The 26,642-nt window shown below is 32.9% G+C and overlaps 1 protein-coding gene across 1 annotated transcript; it reads left to right on the plus strand.

Annotated features, from left to right (window-relative positions):
- The first annotated feature begins 5,108 nt into the window (after nucleotides 1-5,108).
- Nucleotides 5,109-25,756, plus strand: LOC126817354 (tyrosine-protein kinase Src42A). The gene is made up of 8 exons (XM_050544242.2): nucleotides 5,109-5,826; nucleotides 10,719-10,840; nucleotides 11,558-11,721; nucleotides 18,541-18,709; nucleotides 19,466-19,624; nucleotides 20,081-20,259; nucleotides 20,806-20,962; nucleotides 21,450-25,756. Exons 1-8 carry the CDS (start codon nucleotides 5,426-5,428, stop codon nucleotides 21,659-21,661), a joined length of 1,563 nt encoding a protein of 520 aa, XP_050400199.1. The 5' UTR covers nucleotides 5,109-5,425; the 3' UTR covers nucleotides 21,662-25,756.
- The last annotated feature ends 886 nt before the right edge of the window (nucleotides 25,757-26,642 follow it).

Consider the following 26,642-nt stretch of genomic DNA (forward strand, 5'->3'; position numbering starts at 1 on the left):
TGTTAATATGTTATAGGTCAAATGTTATTTATGTACAATATGTGTAGATATAAAAATAAAAAATAATGATTGGTAGTACTGTATTTTTTTATACCCATATCAAAATAGCCCACAGTTGCTTGTGTTGTCTCTACAGGCTAATGTTATCCTACAGTTGACTTGAAAATTATACACAGTGTTTATGTTCTTATTGATTTTCATACCCTCAGGGTTATTGGGGGTTTTGGGTGGCCGGATGGTTAACGTGTGCGTGTTGGATCAGAAGGTCTGTCATTAAGTCAACTGGTATGGTTCTGCTTCCCCACTTGTACGTTGCAATGAATAGGGTCGCCTGTCCAACCTCATGGGTTTTCCCCAGGTCCTCCGGTTTCCTTCCACTGCTAAAGACCCCTACGTGCAAGTGAATTATTGAAACAAAATTGAACCGTGTGTTATTCCTAAAATGACCTAGTTTGTGTTGATTGGACATTAAACCCCATTTCTCTCTCTTGGGGTTATTGCCCTTGATCACTTTGTAAAATCTTGTGCATGCCCTACCATGTGATTGACTTAAAACTTATGTGCCTTTTGCATGTTTATGCAGCCCTTGGTTTTGTATTCTATAGTTTCTCTCTCTCAGGGTTATTGCCCTTAATCACTTTGTAAAATCTTTTGAATGCCCTACCATGTGATTGACTTAAAATTAATGTGCCTTTTGCATGTTTATGCAGCCCTTGGTTTTGTATTCTATAGTTTCCTTGTTATGCTTTCTTTGCTGTGAAGACCCTCCCTGTCTGACATTGGGCTAGGAAATTCGATCTTGGGCCAGACACACGTGAAGCTATATAACACTAGCTACTAGAATGGTTATGAATAAAGAATGGTGTTTATAGGCATAATGTATTAAAGTTCTATTCAGCCAATCTGTAAACATTGGCTGGAAATTGGGGGAAAATTTAAAGACAATTTCTTTCAGAGGCAAGACGTTTAGGGCAAGAATAGAAGAATTCTGGCAAGAAGATCAATCCAAGATGACAGGTTGCTGATGGTAATTGAAGAGACGAAAACGAAATGCACTCATAAATGTTGGAAACAATTGTTTTTGAAAATTTGACATATTGGTGTTATTCCTATCCCTTGATCGAATCAATTCACACAATCGATTGAACAAATGAAAACTAAACATTCAAGCATAAAGAAGAATCCTGTATATTGTGTTTTCTACGGACATCCTAAATTTCGCACGGTTAGCCTCTTAACATTTTAAAGATACCTTTAAACTTTCTATAAATGTAATTAAACCCTATAGATTATCCTTAAAGGGACTATCCCGAATTGAACAGAGTCTCAAAAATAAAAGTCCGAGTACGTATGAAATTTAAGCGCCAAAATATAATGGAATGGTGTATTTACCCTGTCTCAAAATTTCAGCTCAAAATATCGAGTCAATTGGACGTGAACGTCAAAACTGCTTATCCGGACACGTAACCCTTTTAAGATTTTGGGTCAATTCTTTCGTTGGGTGACCTGTTAATCGATTCCCGTTCCTTTAGAGGTTTATACAGTGAATGGCCCATGTGCTGTACTTGATAACGAAAGGTAAATTTCACCTACACATTATTTTTATAAAATAAAAGTCTGGTTTTATCCAGACACCACATAATACAGCTTGGGACACCGGTCTCCATTTCCAGATAAAGACTGACGGGTTTAAGTTGTTTGAAAACGTATCAAATATATTGAGTTAGTTGCTCGGCCCTAAGGTAGAGGATTTTAAGGGATTTTAACACAAAATTAACCAGTTTTATTCTCCAAAATATTATCGGGATTGGCCCTTTAATATCGAAAATAGATGCACTGACCTGATAAAAGCTAGCCTGATTTAGAGCAATGAGCGTCCGTTCAGCTCCTCCGGTGAAAAAAGATAAATTTGTACTGCATGAAAAACTTGCCAACATAAATCACATTACTGAGTGGACGATAACTGAGCAGTTCTGCATAGCATGTACTTTGATACCCTTGATGAGATTGAAATTATTTTTATATAGCTCCCGACCTGTTATGCTCAATTTTCTAGAGTGGTTTGCCTTTTGTCAGTGGTGCAGGGTGGAGTGTCTGGCAAGGACATCGTCTAGTCGTTCGGGTCGGACGAAAAATTGATCACGTTGGCGTGCACGTAAAAGTTCCCCTGACAAATGGAATTCAATAGCTGTCCGAAAATGTCTCTCGTAGCACACTGAATGGTGTATGTCCGTCTTCATTATACCGGTTGGAGAATAGAAGTAGGACGTTAAACCCCAATTCATTCATTCAATCAATGCTCAAAAGACAACAGAAATCCATGGCGGATTTCGAAATTATGTTTTGAGGAGGGAACCAGCTCCAAAAGAGCACATTTCTTGTACGCCAATTGGAGCCATTCTTTCCAGATTCAACTGGGTTCAAAATATAAATATTGATTTACTGAATGTTGCACTGATTAGTCCAAAAATTATAATACCTGTGTTTACCTGGTCAAAGAAATTATTTACCGCCGTTTCGTTAGTAGAATTAAGTCACTCGATATATGTAATTATGTGATACACGGCGAGTTCTTGTGTCAATATGGATACTGTCATTTCTAAATACTTTATCGTGTCATTTTATATATACGATGATGGTTTAGTATTCATTTTCTAACCTTTCTAACATCATTTCTGATTAACAAGTTTTGGGCAGGTAAAGCAAGTTCGGACTGTTCTAATTACCGAAATTCCAGTGTTGTCTACAGAAATTCATGCCAAGACCGATTTATAGAACCTAGGGAATGGGGAAAAAAGTTTAGGTCGGCGATTCCGGCTCCTTAAAATTTGATCGGTCGGGTAACCTTAAATTAAACACGGGTATAAAAAGAAAATTGTGTGAAGAGTCTTATTAGAAAAAAAAAAGAAGTGAAATTGTAGGCAATACATGGAGCGATATTGACATAAAAACACCCTTGTCGGTGATATGTATAATAAGACTCATAATATTTTCCGCATGTGACAATGTTGATAAAAGTATTAATTTAAAGAGTTTTCGGCATTAGAAATGTATTTCAAACAGAGAATTTGTAGTTTTCATCAAAGGAATAATTTATGCGAACATGCGTAAAATTAAAACAAAAACACCCCCCCCCCCAAAAAAAAACAAAACAAAACAATGCCCCTTTGATATCTTTAAAAGTAAAACGAAATCTTGAATTAGCTTATTATGTTGATCTGGTTTGCTACTACGTGACAAATACACAAATAGAATAATACAGGCCTAATAAATGGTGAAATATTTCATTATAACAATGAATTAACTACAGATAATACAATAAAATATACCAATATACTGTCATTTCTGTCTCTTTTATATGTTGGTATTTTTTATTTCCTAATTACTTTGATAGCTCGCATTATTAAATAATTTCTGTTTGTTGTGTCCTGTTTTGTGTTCGATTTAATATAAAAGTTTTGTACATTTCTTTGTTACTAAAATCTTCAAATTACACAGGACTGTTTTTTTTATAAATATCATGTAGACCTATATAGTCTTTTTCCAACATTTATATAAAAAAAACTAATAACAATGTGTTTCATTTCGGGCATATTGATGGTATTAAAAATGAACAATGAAATTCCCGAAATAATTGCCTTTATAGGTGGTTGCCGTGTGGGAGTTTCAGGGGAAATTTGTTGGATATTTGTTTCGTATTCCTACTATTCCAGACCTGAGTAAACAGCAACTTAAAAGTGGTCCAATATAGCCTTATTTATGTGATTATGCAACAGAAATCTCACTTAATGCCCACATGAATTCCAGATTTTGGAGGAGGGCACGTAGATGAAATACCGAAGAGATTCAGAATGAACCCAAGCGTACCGTGGTACCAGACACTGATTTTAAGTGGTTTAAATGTTAACACATTACTCAATTTAAAGAAATTACGATTCCCGAAAAATTGATGAAATAAATAATGATCGATTCCCGGAAAATGTGGAACAAAGCAGTGTGGCTCCAGACACTAACTTTTAATCCATAGTCAATTCAGTACAATTTCGCCCTATTCAATTAAAAGAAAGTAAAGGTGTTTCATTATCACGTGAAAGTTTTCAATTTCAAACGGGCACTTTATTTTGCTGACTATAGAAGATAACATAGCCTATATTTGTTCCCCCCAAAAACATCATATATTTGTTCCCAGAAAGAACATCATATTAAATGGTTTTTTTTCGCCATTTTATCCGAATAATATGATTGCACGAAAGTTAGTGGGCAGCTGATGATGTAATTAACGAGATTCGGTTATATTTATAAATTGAACTCATTTTATATATAACCTATACTTCAACATTGCTCTAAAATGTACCATAAAAATACAGATGGTTGATTCCGAAACAAATCAAACTTTATTTAATGAAACTTACATTTTTCACCCAAAACAAATGCCTAGGTGAAAACATTATACATACGTTATATCAATCGGAATACGCTGGCTCGCTAGCCTGGAGGTCGGGTGTTCGATCCCTGCATTGGCCGAGAAAGTTCATCCAGATTTTCCGACGTGGTTTCCCCTTGTCAGTGGTGCAGAACGGAGGGCCTGACAAGGACAGCCGTCTAGTCCTTCGGACAATACGTAAAACCGATCAGGTCCCGTGTATATATTGGAATGCACGTAAAAGATCCCCTGGCAGTTGGAATTCGATATAAGAGAAGGCGATAGTGCCGCTGCCCGGGCAAAATTTCCCTCATAGCACACTGTATGGCGTAGGCCTATGCCCGTCTTCATTAGCCCAGTATAGGAGCAGAACAGTAGGACGTTAAGCCCCATTTCATTTCATTTCATTTATATCAATCGGGTGAAAATGGCCAGCCTTTTCGTTTTTGAAAATGGATTTGTTTCCCTTTCGATGATTTCTTAAAATAGACTTAGCTACCGAATTAAAAAATGATACGGCGGAAATGATTGGTTAAACTAACCGGTGGATATGGATAATATTTCACAGTGTAATGACCAATGAAAAGACGTTTTACAAGTGACTGGAGAAGCCACTTTACCTTATTACAGTAAATAACCTACGCTTTAGTAAAATAGTACTTGATAAATAATCCTGATTTCGTTAATTAGGTCTTATAAGTTTATCTCACTATTATAAGCACCCGACAATAACACATTAGCTTGGAAAATATGTTTGTAATATTCTGAATTTAATTGCATTTGCTTTATTATGACTGTCTGGAATATTGATGGCGGCGTAGGAAAATTAGTAATAATGAGTTGATCTGGAGAAATGTGTAAACTGGAAGCGATCACACTTTCTGTCAAAATAATCAATACACTAAATTGACTGGATGACCAAAATTCCTAAGATTTGTGAAGGGTTTATGGGTGTTTTGATGTGGTGTAAGGATACGTGAGTATATTACCCAGTGATTAGTGATGGGGAATTGCTGTGGAACACACCCTAATCCCCATTTAAAAAACAATACAAGTGAACCCACGTCACAACGACCGATTGAAAATGGTGCCACACAACCAGGTCAGGCTGCAGTTCTGGCAGGTGCAGCACCTCCAACATCAACCCCATCAATAACAACATCTCCACACCAGTCTGAACTATCTCTTGAACCAAGTGTAGCTAATAGTAGTAAAGTTTTTGTTGCTCTTTATGATTATGATGCCAGAACTGATGAAGATCTTAGTTTTAGAAAGGGTGAACATTTAGAAATTTTAAATGATACTCAAGGAGACTGGTGGTATGCCAAGTCAAAAACCAGTAAATCAGAGGGATATATACCGTCCAACTATGTGGCTAAAATAAAAAGTTTGGAATCAGAGCCGTAAGTATAGTGCATTTTTTATTTAATAAACAAATGTGGTGATGTCATCGAAAGTAATGTTGATCACGAATCGTATAAAGGGTAGCACAACGTTTTGGTTCCGCTGCCTTTCGGAACTCCACACAAACAGCGGTACTGACTCCGCCTGATGACTTTTCGGATTTACTTATCGACCGAAATGTCATGAAATTGTATAAAGTGTCATCAGGCTATTCTCTAAAATGTTCATACTCATAGAGCTATATGTGATTATTTATGTGGGAGGAACTGTTTGTCCAAGTTTTTTGGTCAGATTTGCTGTATATGTAATGTATGTACATGTATCCTACCTTTTTGATACTTTGACACAGATTCCATCCATGACATACAGTTTTACCCAGTACAGTACGTCCATAGGCCATACCTTAATCGATACACAGAGCTGAAAGCTTTACAATCATTCACTATTTTGAAGATGTACAAGCATCACCAACCTTTACTTATTTATTGAAAGGGGTAGGTTGTCTGTCCAACTTTGTGGGTTTTCTCTGGATCCTCCGCTTTCTTCCCACAGCTTAAGACTCCTACACGCAGTTGAATTATTGAAATAAAATTGATTCATGTGTTAGTCCCAAAATGACCTAGTTTGTGTCGAGTGCATAAACCTCTCTCTCTCTCTTACGAACATGCACCAGTACATGCAGAACATGTATAGTACAGGAGGATAAGGAATCAGACTATTTCGAGAGGTTTCACAACATGTATTTAAAATAACTTGAAGTTTGAACAAGCCTTACATGTACCGGTGGGTTCAATACCGCTGTCAAGTTTTTGATTTGTATGTAGACCTACTCATCTCTTACATACCGGTATGAGCTTTGTGAAAAGAGGATGGGATCATGGAAATTAAACAGAAAACAGCTCTAAAAAACAAACAACTGGTACAAAATTATTTTGGCCTACGTGTAACATAATATACAGGAAAATGTTCGACTTTGAGACCAATCAATAGAGATAAAAACAAGTGTCTGCATTGCATTAGCAATCTTTCGTAGTTTAGGGATAATTATCTAAGTTTCTCTTTCAAGTTTCATAAACCTTTTTTCTTCAATACAAAACTAATTTATCGTTACTACTAATTTCTCTTTCATGATCCTTGTTTCTTCATACATGTACACGGGTGACTTTCTAAATGGGACAGCCCCTTATATGTTTGTTGATTTGGTTCAAAAAGCACTAGGGTAGATTATATGTGCATGTTGCAGTGGGTTGTGAACTACTAAGCATGTACTATAGTTATTTTTATACGCCCACATTGAAATGTGGTCGTATATTTTCGTCGCCCCAGTCGGTCCGGCGTCCATAATTGCTTGTGGACGCTCTAGAGGCTAAAGTTAATATCTGATTGACTTTAAATTTATACACAGTGTTTAAGGTCTTGAGACGAAGAAGCCTATTGATTTTCAGCGATTTCCGATAATTACTGCCAGAGTTATGGCCCTTGATCACTTTGAAAAATCTTGTGGACGCTCTAGAGGCCAAAGTTAATATCCAATTGACCTTAAATTTATACACAGTGTTTGAGGTCATGAGACGAAGAAGCCTATTGATTTTCAGCGATTTCCGATAATTACTGCCAGAGTTATGGCCCTTGATCACTTTGAAAAATCTTGTGGACGCTCTAGAGGCCAAAGTTAATATCCAATTGACCTTAAATTTATACACAGTGTTTGAGGTCATGAGACGAAGAAGCCTATTGATTTTCAACGATTTCCGATAATTACTGCCAGAGTTATGGCCCTTGATCACTTCAAAAAATCTTGTGGATGCTCTTGAGGCTCAAGTTAATATCTTATTGAGTTTAAATTTATACACAGTGTTTGAGGTCATGAGACGAAGATTCCTATTGATTTTCAACGATTTCTGATAATTACTGCCAAAGTTATGGCCCTTAAGTTATCATCCGATTGACTTCAGATTGATACACAGAGTTTAAGATCTTGAGACGAACAAGTATATTGATTTTCAATGAATTTTTATGACTTGAACAGTTAAATCTATGATATTAAAAGCTTTGCATACAAAACGTTAGCATGGGGCAGAACTTTATAAAAACCAAACAAATTCTAATAATTTTCTGATAATTACTTCTTAAGTTGTTACTCTTAATCAGATTTTAGTGTATTACTATTATAAATATTTCATTACCGAAAAAAGTAAAAATATGCGACAACCCTTGTTGACTGCCCGGACGATTTAGTTGCTGTGGGTGTATGTTTCGTTGCCTGGCAACCTATCTTTATTCATTGTATTAGTTTCTAAACTTCTAGGTTTTATTTTGTAAGAAATTTGTTCATGGTGAATTTAGGTTGGTTTATTTATTATGCATTAGGTTTAATTGTAGCAGTACCTTGTACATGCAGCCTGCAACCCTAATTAATGCAGTCAGCAAGCTATCCTTTATTGATTTGTCACCAAGCCAACAGTGCCATTTGCTCTGATCAAATTACACATGAGAATTTCAGAATAATTCATGATAGAAACCTCCACAATTATATTTGTTTAATGTCAACTGATGAGAATGTACTCAGCGATTCACATTCATCATGTCACAGATTAAATTTGATAAACCACAGTCCCAAATAAATTCCTAGTGTACTGTACTCTGTAAACTATAGTACAGGCTAGCTGAGGCAACAGCAGCAAATAATAGATGTACAATGTTGAACAACCACAGGAAATCTTCTAGCTGCTCCCATCTATCACCACAATAAAATATCTGGAGAATTTTCACATAGTTTCAGACAAGAAAATGGTGATGACCCTATATTGTATAAGTATTGTTGTTGTTTTTTAAAAGTTTTGGGATGGCCTGCCCTACATGTATACGACCGATATGAATTTTAAACACTGCTTGTATACCAAATACAGATAGATCTGAATGGTTGTTATGGGATGTCACCTCCGGGGTTATTTACGTGAACTTTGGCTAAATTATGACTAATAGTAATATTCATTAAGTAATTGACAGTGTTACGTGTACATTTAGTTGAAAGACACTGTTTCTCATTATGGTTCACCTCACACGAAACTCAGCTTCTAAACAGACTGTTTCATGGGCTAATCTTTTAGACAAATGAAGTTAGATTTAAACTACATGTACGTGTATAAGAATAAACTCAAGTACATTTATATATTGCCCATCTGAAGTATACATGTATTGTCTAATGATCTAATTGCTTGCAAATTCGACAAATAAAATGGAACTTGAACTGTTAAAAATAAGGAAATTAAGTAGGATGGAAAATTTACTTGATTTGAACTGAAAATTTAGTAGATAACCCTTCAGTCCGTCAATGGAACCATTCACTTGATTTGACAATACTGTGTTGTTTCTTGCTTACAATGGCCATATGTTGCATTGCATGTCTTATCTCAGGGTTTGTCTTCCTGCACTTGCTGTTAAAAATACAAAGTTTGTTTGATAAATAAACTTAAATTATTCTAAAATTAGTAGACTTTGAAGCAAACATGTTAGAAATTGAGAAGCATCAGTATTAGTATATGCAAGGTTATATTATTATTAGAGAGTACTGTTGGGCGATATACCGTTTTTTCTTTTCGGTATATCGCAATAAAATCTTCGGCGGATTTCATCACATCGAACTTCCTTAAAAATATCGAAAAATCAGTATATCATAATAACCAAAATTATCGCGATAAAATAATTATCGTATCCCGATATTGATGATAATACATATGTTGTATCATCACCTCCTATGACATTCTATTGATAGAATTAAATTCATCAGTAAAAATACAGCATTATTAAGTACCAGCTGCTCTAGGGTAAATCTCCATCATGGCATCTACCGACCTTAGCAACAATAATTTGACATCAAGCGACGATTTTCGACCCAAGTATTCAAAATTGAATTCTTAAGACACACAAATAAATTATCCCAGTGCTATTGTTTATCATGATATTTGATACATGTAAATTATTATCACAATATTTTTTTTTCATTATCGCCCAACCCTATAGAGAAGGGGTGTGGTAAAATTATTGAGTGCAAAACTTTTATCCCCAAATTTTCGATTAATGACACTTCCTCCAACCAAATAAAGCATTTTGAATACATTCATCGAGTACTGACATAATGAACAACTCACTAGACTGAGGAGATTATACACAAGCCCCATGAATAATCATATCAGTTGGTCATCTGTTTCCTGTTTAGAGTGTTTAAAGAAGATCCAAGCTGGTGTGGCCTTTAAACAAATTATTAATCTTTTATTCGTCAGCTAGAAAATACAAACAAACTACCACAGGACATTGGGTTTTTAACTCGGATGTTGTGTCAAAATGGAAAATCATTTTGAATTATTATATTACACTTTTTGAGGTGTACATTTTTATTGATATGTCCCGTTTTGGTCCTTTAAAGTAGTTCTCCATAAATCATGTCACAAATCTTTTATGTTTAATTTGATAAGTAAGAGGAAGATATTATTTGGATATTATGTTTCGACCAGTAACACATAGTGTTGTTGTTGTGTTTAATTGCTTCTTATCCCGAGAAGTGTAAAGAAGCATTAGTTTGTTTGGGACGATATTTCATAAATTTTGTAGTAAATGGAAGATCGTATCAAATCCCGGATCAAAAGAGCAAGCAGTTTACGTAGAAAACACATATGTGTTTTGGGAATATTGGGAAAGTTAGTCATGTACATAAATATAAAAAATGGCTTATATTACCTATCCTGAGTATAGGAAACCACGCATGTACATGTACAATGTACTTGTAGGCGTAATACCATAAATGGATATACAATGTAAACATTTAATTTATCTTTATAAGGACAGATTATTTTTATTTTGAAATACATTTATTTTCCTTGGTATCTTTTAGATGGTATTTTGGTAAAATAAAGAGAGTAGAAGCAGAAAAGAAATTGTTATCCCCTGAAAATGAACATGGTGCATATTTAATTCGTGACAGTGAAAGTAGAAGAAATGATTATTCACTATCAGGTAAATTTATTAACATTTTTTTGTTTTTGTTAGAATATTCCATGACCATACACTGTATTAATAACATTAAGGACCTACACCAGATTATCCTATTGGGGTCTGTGAAACGATACCTATGCCAGATTATCCTATGGGTGTCTGTGAAAAGGTATCAATGCCAGATTATCCTATGGGTGTTTGTGAAAAGATACCAATGCCAGATTATCCTATGGGGGCCTGTGAAAAGATACCTACATGTATACCCGATTATCTTATGGGCATCTGTGATAAGAAACCTATGCCTGATTACCCTATGGGCCTCTGTGATGAGAAACTTATGGCAAACTGCTATATGGGCCTGTGTGAAAAGAAACTTACACCAGATTACCCTATAGGCCTCTATGAAGAGAAACCTATGCCAAATTATCCTATGGGCCGCTGTGAAGAGAAACTAATGCCACATTATCCTTTAGTGAAGAGAAAAAAAATGCTTGCTTACAAAAGTTATTTTCTTGTATTTCTTTTTTAAAAGAAAGAGATATTACATGTACTGGGTACCTTAATCTTTGCAAATTATGTAACAGTGCATACATGTACATGTATGTAGCCAGGTTATTTAGTTACACTATCCATGTATCACCTGGGGTAAAAGAATTGGTAACCTTATACATGTACTGTAACCGACTGTTAATGTAATAACATATTCTAATCAGATGAGTAATTTTGTTTAATTTTAAGTGAGAGATGGTGATACAGTTAAACATTATAGAATACGACAGTTAGATGAAGGTGGATTTTTTATTGCTCGTCGTGTCACATTTAAAACTCTGAGTGAATTGGTAGATCATTATAGTACAGACTCTGATGGATTATGTGTTAATCTCAGGAAACCCTGCTCTCAGGTAAATATATTTTATCAGCTTTTTTTGTGTATAATTTACGGATTCCAGATCCTTATGAATTTCAAAACACCTTTTATTTTTCATTTATGCCAAACCAAATTAATTTTCCGTTCATCAGGGTCTTTATAAATAAATAGCCACTTGAATCACATGAAAGGTGATTTTGTTAATAATTTTGAACAGCGCACCCAAATACATTTTTATGTGGACCTACATGTATTATGCCGTTGCCCCTGTCTTTCCGGACGTCCGTTCACATTTGTTTGTAGACACTCTACTTGTCACAACTTTTATCCGATTTTGATGAAACTTGAAATATAGGTTTTATATCCCCCATGATCTCGGTTCGTTTTGATATTGGCATGTATCCGGTATTTAGCTTGTGGACACTCTAGAGGTCCCAATTGTATCTAACTTTGATCAAACTTGAAACATATGTGCATATCCTAAAGATCTTGGTCACTTCGATATTGGCGCATATTGGATTGTAACTTTGTCTGAAAAACCACGTTTTTAGCTTGTGGACCCACTATTTTATTTGATTTTAATAATCATTCAAATGTATCACCATTAAGCTTACATCACAATTACTGTTGAGTTCAAATTTCGTGAAAATCATACCAAGACTGTCCGACAAAGTGGCCGCTCCCCTTTGCACAAGTAGTATAATAAGCATGTAATACCAAGGTTGTGGAGTAGATCCTGACAATTTTTCTCCCATTTTGAAGAAACTTAAAATATATGTTTGTTTATATCCCAAAGATCTCAGTTCCTCTTGATATTGATGCATGTCAGACTGAAACATCCTGGATTATGGCCCAGATTGTACGAAAAATCGCTTTTTCAACTTGTTTTCTGTCCATCTTCTGCAAAATGTGGGCGTATCTTGCATGGCAACACTGAACAGCTTGTTAAATTAGTCATTTTCCCAAAGAAATTTTTATCAGGTGTTCCCAAAGAACAGAAACCAAATTGGGTTGGTTTTATCTTTTATTTATCAGTAGTTTTTATATCTTTGTTATCTTATCTTTTTCCTTCGAAAAAAGTAGCATTATAGATATTTATTCATAAAACAAAACATGTCCAATCTTTGCATGTACTAAATACATACATGTACATGTAGGTTCAGGGGCGTACCGCAGGTGCGAGCTTTCTATAAGGGTCTGGCGGCATGCTTCCCCTGAAAAAGTTTTGTACCTTAAGTCCCTGAAATGCCATTTCCTGGACTTTAAGGGGATGATTTTGCAGAATTTTGATGGCCAGAAAACACTGTACATGTAAATAATTAATAAGCAATGATATGACTATGTCCTCATATTTTCATCAAGCGCCTGCACTTTGCCAAGTTTTAACACTGGTTTTGTCAAGATTGATCGTGTCCATCAGATCACACTCACACACAAGAGTCAATAGTTCATTGAGGAGTTCTTGTTTCATTTTCCCCTTATATTTTGGCACTGTTTGGTTACCTCATTAATTCATTTACTCATTTGAAACCGACTGCACTTATATTGAGACTGACTGTTTTTTTGTCTTTTTCCTGGGGGGCAGCATTCCACATTTACTCCCCTGTGTGGGCTTCTATATTTTAATCATCAACAAATCACTGTATAATACAAAACCCCAGATTTTTTTAAATACACTCTTTGAAAACCCAATTTTTTAAAAAGTCGGGAACCAAAACAACAATTTTATACAGTAAGCAAAGTTATCAAGAGGTAAACACTAATACATGTATTAACCGAGAGAAATGCAGTATAAAACTGACCCCAAGTAGTTAGAATTTCCGAAATAATATAATTACGTACATTTCACAATTAATTCAATAACAGGTTAATTCACACACTTGAAAAAAACCATATAGCTACTTTACAGTTATTGTTTTCTATATTTGGTTTGAGATGAAAAGTAAAAATAAAGCTCTCCCAGTTTGGACATGGTCAGGGATTTGGTAAATGGGCTATATATCATTATTAGAGAGTGATTCCTTTCACCCAAAAGGAAGACTACACTATTTAGAGTCTAAAATCCAGAACCTCATTGTAACTTTATAAGTACAGGTACATGTACATGTAGCATACACAATTACATTGTATATTCTGATCATCTGTCAATAAAATATAAAAATTATAGGGAGTTATTTGCCACTGTGCAACACTCAACAAAAACTCTTCTTGACTGAGCGCTATAAAAGAGCCAGTAAAATCAATTTACTACCATTTAGGAAGAGCTGCATTTGAAAAATTCTGAAATAAATAATATTTCCATAAAAATTTGTGTATTGCAATTTATTAGTCAGTGTCTGTGAGTCATCAGTGGTTTTAATTTTTTCATATGAATAAGAATTGTGAAATAATGTCGTGTCGACTTAGCTTTCTGATTTTGGATTGTAGAATTAAGATTGTGGCTGAGGATAGCTTCTTAATGATGCAACACTTCCCTCACTTTTACAATTGTCAAGAGAGATCATATGACTACAACTGTACACTTTGGTAACTTACTCTGGCATGCGTGTATATTGATCAAACAAGTGTCACACTGTTTTAATGAATTACATTTTACATTCAGCCATTTTAGAGTAGAGTACTACCAGGCCTAGTTAGTAGTAGCGACAGCTGATACGATGTGTAACAAAAGAAGTATATCATATACAACTACTGTCCAATTAATAAAAAGAGGGAAATCACTTGAAACTGCACTTATTTGACTTCCTGTACAACATTTGTTAAAAAAAAATTGGTCCTCTTGATTATTATTTACAAAAGTCAGACAGAAACATTTGAAAAGAGGTGAATTTCTACAGCAGTAACTGGGTGTTAACAATTTTAATACCATTCATTGTTTGTATAGTGAGTCATTGTTTTAAACAGTGTCCCTTTTGTGTTCAAAGTCTTTTAGTAAGTATGTACATTGTACAGTGTGACTTTGGTGGCTAGTAGACTTGTGTATATAATTTTATAATATTTACAGAATATAATTATTTTGCATACTAAATAGCAATTAACAAATTGTACTGTCTTTGCTTTTGACATTCACATCTGTTTATAACCTCATACAATAATTAAATATGTAGACCTATAAGAATCTGTCAATAAAAAAAATACTCTGAAGGGGGAAGTAGGTCAAACAATTAATGATGTCTGGTAGATTGTTATGTAAGCCTTAGACAGCTAATTAAATATTAATTAATATAGGTATTTGACCAGTAATTAGTAATTAATCAAATTTTTTACTGAACAGCCAAGAAAGATTGGACTTAAGTTAGTTTTCATTTCCAGTCTGTTTTTAGTATTCTATTAATATTGTAATGAAAATGTGGTTATCTTTACATTTTATGAATGACTACATACACACCCATTTCATGATATTATATATGAGTAAGTAGTAACATGCATTACAGATTGTGTAATTGTTTACTTTGCATCAAGAATTGTGCAATATGTACATGTAGGAATGGAATTGAGCAATGATGTACATGTAAAATATTTGTTCCTGTTTATATTTGATAATGTATATGTGAATCATCTGAAACTGAATTGTTTCCTATTATTTTAAACCATCTTAAAAGTAATTTGTTTCTTTTATTTCTTTAAACCATTTAAAAGTGTTATGATCACTGAATCCACTAATACTCTATGTCTATGGTTTTATCTCTAAAAAAATAATCTCCCAATTTCAGCAATTTATTTGTTCTCGTTCCAGTAAATTGATCTGTAGCCATTAAGCTGTTATATACTATATCAAGTTCAGGAAGCCAACTGATTGATTTAAAGCTTATTTCCTGTAATAGTCCTTGCTAAGTTTGAAATAGAAAGCAAATGGACATTCACTGTTTAGATTGATTGAAGGGTTGGGGGGGGGGGGAGTCTAACAAGTATTGACTACAGAATAACATATAGAGTGTAGAATATTGAAAATCAATAGAATTGCCATTTTGTCACAAGTTGAATATTGATTTGTTCAGTTTATTATTAGATTATTTGTGCCGACATGTTTGAATTTAACACATCTGGCTTGTTTTATGCTGACCTAAATTCTTCACAAACAGATGTTAATTTGGGAAAAATATTTTTAAAAATTGCACAGCTACATGTACAATAGTATTAAACCATTGTATGTTTATTAAACCATTTGGAAATATTGTGAATATTTCGGTTTATGATAATGCGCCTACATGTACATTATAATGTTTTTCATTTTGTACATTATGTTTTCATTTATCCTAAACTGAAAATTCACATAATTTGGTAACCCACAATTTTAAACAGTAGCATATTTTAAATTCAAAATTATAATACTGCCTGGTATAGCCTAGTTTGGAGATTGATATGTATAATATAAGTTGTAGTCTAATGGTTGAAGTCAGTAGTTTCTACAGAACTGTTCTGTATTGCTTTTACACCTTAAAGCTTCATCTGTAAGCCTAGCAACATTTATATCCCCATTCGTCATTTAGTTTGCAGCACATGTATTCTTGATGACACGTGGAACTTAATTACAGCCTTGCTCTGAAAGAGTAATGTGGTGGGAATATTGAATAGTAGTCTAGGGTTTTAGATTAGAAGTAAAGAACTATGATTATTTAGCAATTTGACATGAAGAACTAGTTATATGTTAAGAATGGAACCGAGATAATTATAGTTAGTAATAGTAGGCTTAGATCAATATTCCACGATACATCTTAACCAGTGATTAAATATAACCAGAAATAGACCTGATTCATTGTATAAAATGATTAAGCGGTGCCTCTGTTTGCTGTATGTTTCATCTATTCATCTTACTGTGACTATGAGTCACTTGATTGTTTTAACATACATTTACTCAACTGTATACATGTAGGTAATGATACATACACTGAGGACTATTAAGTGATTAATGAGATTTTAATTATTATCCCTCATCACCCCCATGCCTTTCAGACTATATATTATTAAAATGCTTCGGAATGAGGTGAAATGTTGAAACATGTTGTAGATATTCATTACACAATACATGTAGATTTTGATCATTTTCTGCTTAGACTAAGAACAGATAAGCAATTTGATAAGTGAATGCTTCATGATAACTTTTATTATATGTACATGTACAATGTTTCAAAGTGTTGATTATAAAGTCCCAGTATACATGTACATCAGTCAACTGTGTAATACATGTGTATATCTACATGTACATGCCAACAACTGATAATGAATATATATACATGTAGATGTATATCAATATGTACTTAAAATAATAATACATCTTTACACTATGTTGGATTAGAAAGGGACTGTCAAAAGTCATGGTTTATATGTACACACAATCAGTAAACAATCTAAGGTGTGTACATGTCCAGCCAGCATAAATATTTAATGATTATTTAGTTGTACCAGATATACAGTTTGGCTTGATACCGGCCCCGGTTTGGCATGGTATCTTATTATTTTTATATGGCCACATTTTCATATGGACATAATATTGTCTTTGCCTCTGTTCGTTCGGAGGTCCGTTCACAATTTGTTTGTGGACACTCTACAAGTTTTATCCGATTTTGCCGAAACTTGAAATATAGGTGTATGTCCCAAAAATGAGTATACGTAACTGATGAAACCCAAGGAACTAAACCAAAACGTGACACCAGCATAAGAATTAAAAAGTAACGACACCTTGTGAAGTATGACGATGTCATATTTTAACTGAAGAATAAATATTACATACAAATTCTGCATATATTTTGATTAAAGTTAGTGTTTGATAAATCACTATTACATGTATAACTTTTGCATGTATAAGCAGATGAATGTCAGGAACTGACTCATATTCTGTATATTAAATTGTGACTTCAGTAAAGTTACATTAATAATTAATTTACATAAGTCATGATCCTTCCCAACCCCACAATACATGTTTTAGTAATCAGGTAGTTTAATAAAAGATTACCCAAATCTAAATTATGTAAACTTAAATTTATCTACATTATTTGATACAATGTACATGTAAAATGTCTTCATAGAAATATTATTGATGTAGATTTAATTGTAAATGCAAAATTTTGGAATGAAATTTGTGAATTATCATTTAGACTACGTAAACGTAGGTAGGTGTGTATTGTACAACTGTACAACACAATCCTGTATACTGTATGACCCAACACTTTGAGCCAGTGACCTTAGAAACTATTTTCAAATTATAGTCCATTTCACATTTTGTGTTTTCTGGGTTTAATCTGAAAGTACACACCGTATTGTTCAAATATTAAAATTTCTCCCACACGCTTCAACTAAAGCTCCATATTAAACTAACATGTCTGTGTGAAATTGTATTAAGAAAATGTTTACCAGAGCATAAAATTGATCTGTTAAAAGCTGAAATAACACCTGGTCCAAGATGTATATATTTTCATTAGCAAGTAAGTCTTGTTTGACTTGTTAATGTATTGGGTTTACTTCAACCTTTTCATTTTATCTTAGCTATTTTAAGACTGACATGTTCTATGGTTGTATTTGTTTTTACTATGGGTACATTTGTAATACTAGGCCATGCTCTGCATATATTTTTGTCAAGGCAGTGGAAGTACATGTATACATGTATCTGTTCTTTGAAAGATATTTTTGTGGTTACATACTTTTTACATGTATAATGTCTACTCTATCCCATCTAAAAATCTAGAATACGTGCCTTAAGGGAAGAACCAGGCTTCAAATCTTCTGGTTATTCCTATGATAATGATATTGGGATTCAGACCACTTACACCGATTCTAGTTGTGTAAAAAAAAAAAAATGCACATACTATTCTTTAGTTAATATTTGATTTATAATCTATGTGTTTCTCTCTTTCAGGTTGAAAAACCTCAGACAGTTGGTTTATCCTATAATACTAAAGATCAATGGGAAATCCCTAAAAATTCTCTTAAACTTATCCGTAAAATTGGACATGGACAGTTTGGTGAAGTTTGGGAAGGATTATGGAATAATACTACTCCGGTGGCGATCAAAACACTCAAACCTGGTAAGATTAATAATAAATAATGATTATTTTAAATTGAGTTTTTCTTTAAATTTATATTATGGTAATACTAATACAGAAAACAAAGCTTAATATCTTGGCCAATGATAATATGTCACATTCACATGCATGTACTTATTTAAGGCCTTCTTATATTGACTGGTCACATATGAAGTGAAATGTGAACTTTGTCAATTGAAACAACAATTATTGCCTTTTTGAGGAAGCGCAAAGTTCAACCTATGATTATAATTACTACCCACAACTGTCTTTGTACTGCTCATTTTCAAGTTCAACCTGTCTAGTTTTTAGATAAAAACATTTGATTCTTGCTTCTTCCATCAAATATCTGTGCATAACAAAAGATTCAGGATCTTTGACTTTAAAAAGCATTAAACGCAGTGTCAATTGCGTAATTCAGCTAATTTTAATTGTAAATGATATAAGAGCTTCGACCCACTGGTTCATATATCAGGTACTCAGCACTAGTGGGAAAGCCCTCTGTATCTCAAGAAGCAAGATGAGGATTGGTTGTGCTTGAGAAGTTTTCATGTCACACTGTTATATTGGCAATTTCAACCTCCTTAATGTTAGCCTCTCTTGACCTTATGTCCGTCTGAAAGTGATATTAGTCTGTATACATGTAATGATGTATGCAGTTAATATTTTATCAATGAATTTTAAGAATTTAAAATATGTGCTCACAAAATGGTTATGGAAGTTAACATCCTAATTCAAGTAATTCCTTTCTATTTATAGGTACAATGGATCCTAAAGATTTCCTGGCCGAGGCACAAATCATGAAAAAATTACGTCACACAAAACTTATTCAGCTGTATGCTGTCTGTACACAAGATGAACCAATATTCATTATAACAGAATTAATGAAGAATGGAAGTCTATTAGAATACTTACAAGGTAAATTTATAGTTTTATCAGCATTTTATTCCATTTCAATACTTTGATAAAGCAAGGGAGCTGCAGTGGCTCAGTGAGTAACCTGGTGGTCCCGGATTCGATCCCATTGTTGGTTGAGAATTTATGCAAAATAGAGCGTCTGACATGGAACAGCATCTAGTCGTTTGGATGGGATTACAAACCAAGGTCCAGTGTACGTTTAAAAGAAGTCTTGACTGTTGAAGTAGGCGATACTGCTGCTGTCTTGGCAAAATTGCATGATGTATGCCCTGTCTTCATTAGCCCGGACGGAGCAGAAAAATAGGACTTTAAATCCCATCTCTTTTATTTTACATGTAGGAAGACATGAGAAAATTATTGATTTTAAACTATTTTCAGTTACCGTTTATTTTATAAATTTTTTAAATGTATTTGTATAGCATGAGAATATAATCTATGTTTAAATCTTGTTTGTAGGAAAAGGTCGAAGTTTGAAACTGCCACAATTAATCGATGTTGCTGCTCAGATTGCATGTGGTATGGCATATCTTGAATCACAGAATTATATACACCGTGATTTAGCTGCTCGTAATATCCTTGTAGGAGATTCTAACCATGTTAAGATTGCAGATTTTGGATTAGCAAGAGTTATAAAGGTATGAAATAATTTTTCTAGAGAACCAGGGTACGTCAGTGATTATGGCACTACATGTAGGTCACTAACCAGGAGATTCTGGGTTGGGTCCCGACGTTGGCTGAAAATTCCATTTTCTCCTTGTTATTGGTGCAGGAAAATATGTTAAGTTACTCTGATGGGACGGAAAACCGAGGTCCATGTGATTAGTTATTGGTGTGAATGTAAAAAGAACCCTGGTCAGTTGGAGTTCGATACAGAGTAGACAGAAATGCTGCTGTCTGGGAAAGATTTTCGCTGTAGTACACTGTATAGTGATGACCATCTTAGCTCGGTTGATGCACAAAAATAGTCTTAAATTTCATTTCATAATTTTGTTTATTTATTGGGTTTATATGTATTATTATATGACACCATGTGCAGAACAACAAAATATGAATTGTAGAGAATAATTTGGAATTACTCTTGTATACAGAAGCCGTTGAATCAAGTCATTATTTTGTAAATGAGAAATACTAGGATTGATATTAAACATGTTAATTATAATATATAATTTTATGTTCAACAGGAAGATGAATATGAAGCTCGTGTAGGAGCTCGATTCCCTATTAAATGGACAGCACCAGAAGCAGCTAATTATAATCGATTTACTATTAAATCTGATGTTTGGTCGTTTGGTATTTTACTGACAGAAATTGTAACATATGGTCGTGTTCCATATCCAGGTATGTTTCTCAATTAAGATTCATAAACTAAAACATTTTTCTATTTCATAGTTCATATATCCATTCTCATACTTGTGATCTTTCTTACCAACACAACACAAATTTGAATTTTTGTTCGTAAATATTTAAAATTTTGAAAACAAAAAAGTAGTTGGTTTCTCTTCACAAAAGCATTTGGTTCGAAATTTTTGAGCATTGAAATTTTAAATAAAACATTTATTTATGAAGACCCCGAAGAAGTAAAAATTAAATAGATTTTGCTTGATTTCAATGTATAATATTTAACTTCCAGTAGTAGTAACTCAGTTTTGGTGAATACTCTGTTTATATCTAAGTAAATTAATGTATACCGGAACTACTTTTGCTAACACCATTCAAATTGGAATTTAGCAAGCGCTTTTAATCTTGGGAATAGACCAAATGAGCTTTATACATTGAAAACCGTATATTTAATGACATAACAATTTGTTTTACTATTTTTTTTTAGGAATGACCAATGCTGAAGTATTACATCAAGTAGAACATGGCTACCGTATGCCTACGCCACCTGCCTGCCCTAAATCATTGTATGAAATTATGTTGGAATGCTGGCGAAAGGATGAATTGGAACGGCCCACTTTTGAAACATTGCAGTGGAAATTAGAAGAATTCTTCACAATGGACCCAACTGAATACAAGGAGGCTTCAGTTGTTCGATAAATTCAGCAGCTGAATCGACCAATAATCACATCATTTTAACTTTTTTTCACGCTCAAATTTAGAAGGAAAAAAAAATGGACAGCTGTACTTGTTAAAATCACTTGTCAATTTGTGGCTTTTAAAGCTTTTTCTATCATTTGTGGATGCTTCTTTTTCTGTCCCCTATTTATTATTGTCAATACATGTAGTTGTGATTTTTTTTCCTTTTTAAAGACTTTGAAGTGGTGAGCAGTATTTATAGTTCATGGAATGTTTTTGATTACGAGACATTTGTGATCCCGTTTTGAACATTTGTGATTGACAATGACATAAGACATAAAGAACGATTTTTCTCCTGGGTAATGTGAATGATGAAACAGATTTAGAATTAGTGCTGTTAGAGAATTAGAACTACATATAAATAAACTGATGTAGTTTAATAATGTCTAGCAATAAATAAATTAACATCATCACAAATCATGTTAACATCAAAACTTCATCAAATAAACTCAAGGTGAACTTCAACATCAGCAAACAAATAATGATATATGTGATTCCATAGAACCAGCAATCAACTACAACAATAAAGAAAAGATTAGATTGTTTTGTTTTTTTTATATAATATTGCCATCATCAGCACCAGCCATATTTTATGCATTGTGTTTATAGATAAATTGTTACAAACACTTCTGATCTGATCTAATTATACATGTACTAATTGAACCAATAAATATCTTTAAGAAATTGTGTAAATAAGTGCACATCCAAAGTGATATCCCTCCTATTAATGAACCATCCTGGATTTAAGCTTTAGCTGTAATATTATGGGATTAGTTTATTTTCCAAAAGGGGGATATTTTAAATCACTGATCTATAAATGAGATTGGTTAATCTGGGCATGTGATCTGAGAAAAAGATGAGATTTTAAACCAGGTTTGGTTATTTATTTAGAATTTGTGTCAAAATAAAATTTGAAAAGATTTTTTTAAAATTATAAATATTTATATGCGTCATTATATCATTTAATGTCATTTTCTTAATGCTATAGTGTACTTAGCTTTGAATTTTTCTTGAAATTTAATTTGTGTGTATAATTATCTCAATATGCCATGATGCTTTGTTACATAAGCTTTCATGTATTTGATAACATTTGTGCATAACAATATGAAGTTTAATAAAAGTGCAAAACTAGTCAGTAAGGCCATACAAAAAGAAATATTCTGCTTTTCAAACCGTCATTCAAAAAATTCTGATGCACCAGGAATGGGGGAGGATTATTTTTTTATTATTTTGTCAAAGGATCACAGGGCTAAAAATGATCTCTCACAAACACCATATTTCAAGGCACATAACTCAAATTTTCTCATATACGCGAAGTTGAATACTAACAAGTTCATTTACAAGCAGTAACTTATTCTCTCATTTGGGTACTCGATAATTCATTTTAACTTGAACCGTTTCATAGAGTTACTTCCCTCTAACACGAGAAATATGAACGTGCAAAAATTAATGAGAATGTTGTTATTTTTCAAAATAAGAATGGGTCATTGAGCCCTTCAAGTGAGAAGCAGAATATTTTTTTTATATAGCCTAAATACACATTTCTCCTTAATATAATATTGAGATGGGGAAGGATAGATTAATGTTTTTGTATTACTAGATATTGTAACAGTTTAAATTTTAAAGTCAATAAAATGTCTACACAAAAGCATTTATTACACCAATATACATTGTATATATCAACAGTTTATAATTAGCTTAGAAATGATACAAATAATGTTGCATTTAAACATGCTACCTGTATACACGTCAGTCATTCAGTCAAAACTAACATTATACTTAACCCATATCTTTAAATGATGAATTGAAACTGTTACTTATTCAAGTATAAACTGGTCATATCAGATCTCCACCTGTCAAATAAATTGGTTGACTATAGTTAATTTAGTGAAAATCTCAAGTTTACTTAATCTTTAACTACATGCAGATTCTGTAAATCAAGATTATTTTTATCAAATCAGATATTTTATTTCATGTTTTCATTGATTAAACTCCTTAAGATTTTCACTTTTCCAACTATCGAATTACATCTTTCAATTTTTGATAATATACTAGCATAAGTATTTAATACTGAAAGATTATTTAAAGATACATTATGTATGATTTAGATAAAGTGCTGGTCGTTCTTGCTATAATAGTTTTAAAATAGATAATGCAAAATGAATACATTGAAAATTTCATTGAAATTACTTTATTCTAAGCAAAGATATTAGCCTTTGATGGTTTGACACTGTGCACTGATTGTAACCACGGTACTGGCTGTTCGAGGCTTAGCCTCGCGTTTTCATTATTAAATGGCCAAACCATTCTAATCTACGTAAAATTAGCCCTATTGAATTGCATCGAGAGTTGATTATGATCTTGTCATGTTAATAAATGCCCAATTAATAATTTAGATAACATTTAAGGCCTAAAGCAAGACCTGCAATACTTGGCAATAGGCAGATTTAGCTCTTGCATAATGTATGTTTATAACATTGCTTCATTGTCCCATTATTTATAAACATTGTTTTCATTCTTCTGTGCACCAGGGATCTTATTCATGAATCTCTTTAAATTGACTGTAAACTTAAAATCAATATGTTAAGAATGGCAACTGACAATGGCAAGTGCTGGTTGAAAGTTACAGTTGATTTTCAAAGATTAAAGATATATTTCCTTGTCATTTGTGATCCTAAATACAGAATCATGGACTATGATAGCAAGAAATGGTGTTTAACATCCACTAGGTACAAACAAGGTCATTTCTGGACTAATATATGGTTCAATTTTATTTCAATAATTCGCTGTGCTGATTGAAAGTTAAAGTTTATTTTATAAGATTAAAGATATATATTTCCTCGTCATTCATGATCCTAATACAGAACCATTGACTGTGAAATGGGGATTAAGGTCCACTTGATACAAACAAGGTCACTTCGGGACTAATATATGGTTCAATGTTATTTCAATAAATCTTTTGCATGTAGTGGTCTAGAGCAGTGACAAGACAGTCTAATCGACAACCTTGTGATCGAAACCACTCCACTTGATTCAGTGATAGATCGTATGATCTAAAGCGGATGGACTGGAACATATATTCTAACTACCAGGTAGAATTCATACTTTAAGGGAAATTGCGATTCTACAAAGTAGCCATCCCTTGCAAAACCATGATAGTCAAGCACTAGTAAAATATGATTTTAGCCGTTCAATTTATTGTGGACTTATTAGGTAATTTAAATTTTCCTGATCATTAGAAATATAATACATTAAAGATAACAAGTATCAGGGGTCAAAAAGATAACACAATAATGCTCAAGGGAACATATCTTTAAAGTTTTGTGAATAAGGAACCATCCATGTATTTAGTATGTAATAGTTTCTGTTTCACATTGAGGTATTAACAATAGAGATTTGTACAGGAACAAATGTATATTTACTTTAGAATGACTATCATCTATCAACAGTGTTGTGAAGAAAAGTTTTGTCTTGTATCATAAGGTGTAATTTGTAATACTTTTTAAGTGCTCTTTGCAATGAGAAAAAAGATGTCAGTAACAGATCTGTTGTGATTTTCCATTAATTGTATGTAAATTCTGACTTCATTTGTCAGAAATTAAAGTTTTATGCCTTTAGATTTAGCCAATGGTCACACACATCAAGCCCCTTTTCAACAATGCAAAAATAGCAATGCTATGATGTAGGTGTAGAAAAAGTTTGACTTTGGCTAAATCTTGAAGTCAGAAATTGTGTGTTAAAATAATTATATTGTATTTGGTTGTTTTTAAACAGATATCAAAGAAAACCTGATTCTTTAAATGAAAGAAATAAAAACATTTATCAGTAACATGTAATGAATTGCCTTGGGCTGTATTATCACTTTTACAATCATCTTGTATATCGAGTTATCTTAGTTGTCAGAAGTGAACGAGTAGACTTTTTCTACATCAGTTTGTCATGTATTAAATATTAGAATAATTGATCATACGACTTTGTGTTGATCTTTCAGATATTTTTTACCTACTATTTTAATATCAAATGCAACTTTGACATTTCTATAAAAAAAAAAAATAGTGTTTATGTTATATATATGAATAATATATATTTTTTGCTTGAATCATTTAAGAGAAGACACACCTCAACAAGAATATAAATAGTTAGTTACGTAGATATTTCTTTATATCATTTATTAATTGGTTTAATTTATGAAGCATAAGTAATGATAGATCAGATAATGTAAATATACCCTTCACAGAACAAGTTTTATCTTAATGGAAGAGCATTCCACTAGAAATTTATTTCATATAATATAGTGAAATCTTCTTTTAAATTCATAATTGTAAAGTTATTGTTGTAGCCATTTTTTATATACATTTAGACATAAGACAGCCATTATTTATACTTTTTAGTAATCAGCAAGATAAATGTAATAATTGCTTTTTATTGACAGTGACTGAAAATCCTTTGGGTATGAGTGCAATTGTAGTCATTGTAGGCTATATATTGTGTTGTTTATGTCTGTTGTTTTCTTGTGTAATCATGGCATCAAAAAAAACTATTTCAGTTTTTTTTTCTCTTATAAATAAATGTCAAAAAAAAAAAAAAAATAGTCAGTTTTTTTTATTAATGATGGATGAGAGAATATAACTATTTGCAACCTTAAAAATTGTCTCCATCGATATATAATAATGCAGTTCAAGGAAAACGATGGGTTTATAAATTGATAGAAATATCTATCGGTAGTTACTTCCAGATTCATTTTTGTAAAGAAACTCTACCAAATACTGAGTTACAAAAAAAAAGACACGATAAATAATATATAAGGCTTTAATAAGGACCCCATCTACGATATTATCTATGACCTACAATAATAGTCATTGCAAAACGGTGCACCCCCTCCTGTGCTTCCTTAATTCACAATGGAACACATCGTGCATTCTCAGTGTGTTTTAGGACGATA

This window comes from Patella vulgata, chromosome 4, assembly GCF_932274485.2.
Source record: "Patella vulgata chromosome 4, xgPatVulg1.2, whole genome shotgun sequence".
Taxonomy (NCBI): domain Eukaryota; kingdom Metazoa; phylum Mollusca; class Gastropoda; family Patellidae; genus Patella; species Patella vulgata.

Coding starts and splice junctions, on each gene's coding strand:
- LOC126817354 (XM_050544242.2), top strand. CDS start 5,426: ATGGGGAATTGCTGTGGAACACACCCTAATCCCCATTTAAAAAACAAT. Junction 11,722..18,540: donor TCAGGAAACCCTGCTCTCAG/GTAAATATATTT, acceptor TCTCTCTTTCAG/GTTGAAAAACCTCAGACAGT. Junction 18,710..19,465: donor GATCAAAACACTCAAACCTG/GTAAGATTAATA, acceptor TTCTATTTATAG/GTACAATGGATCCTAAAGAT.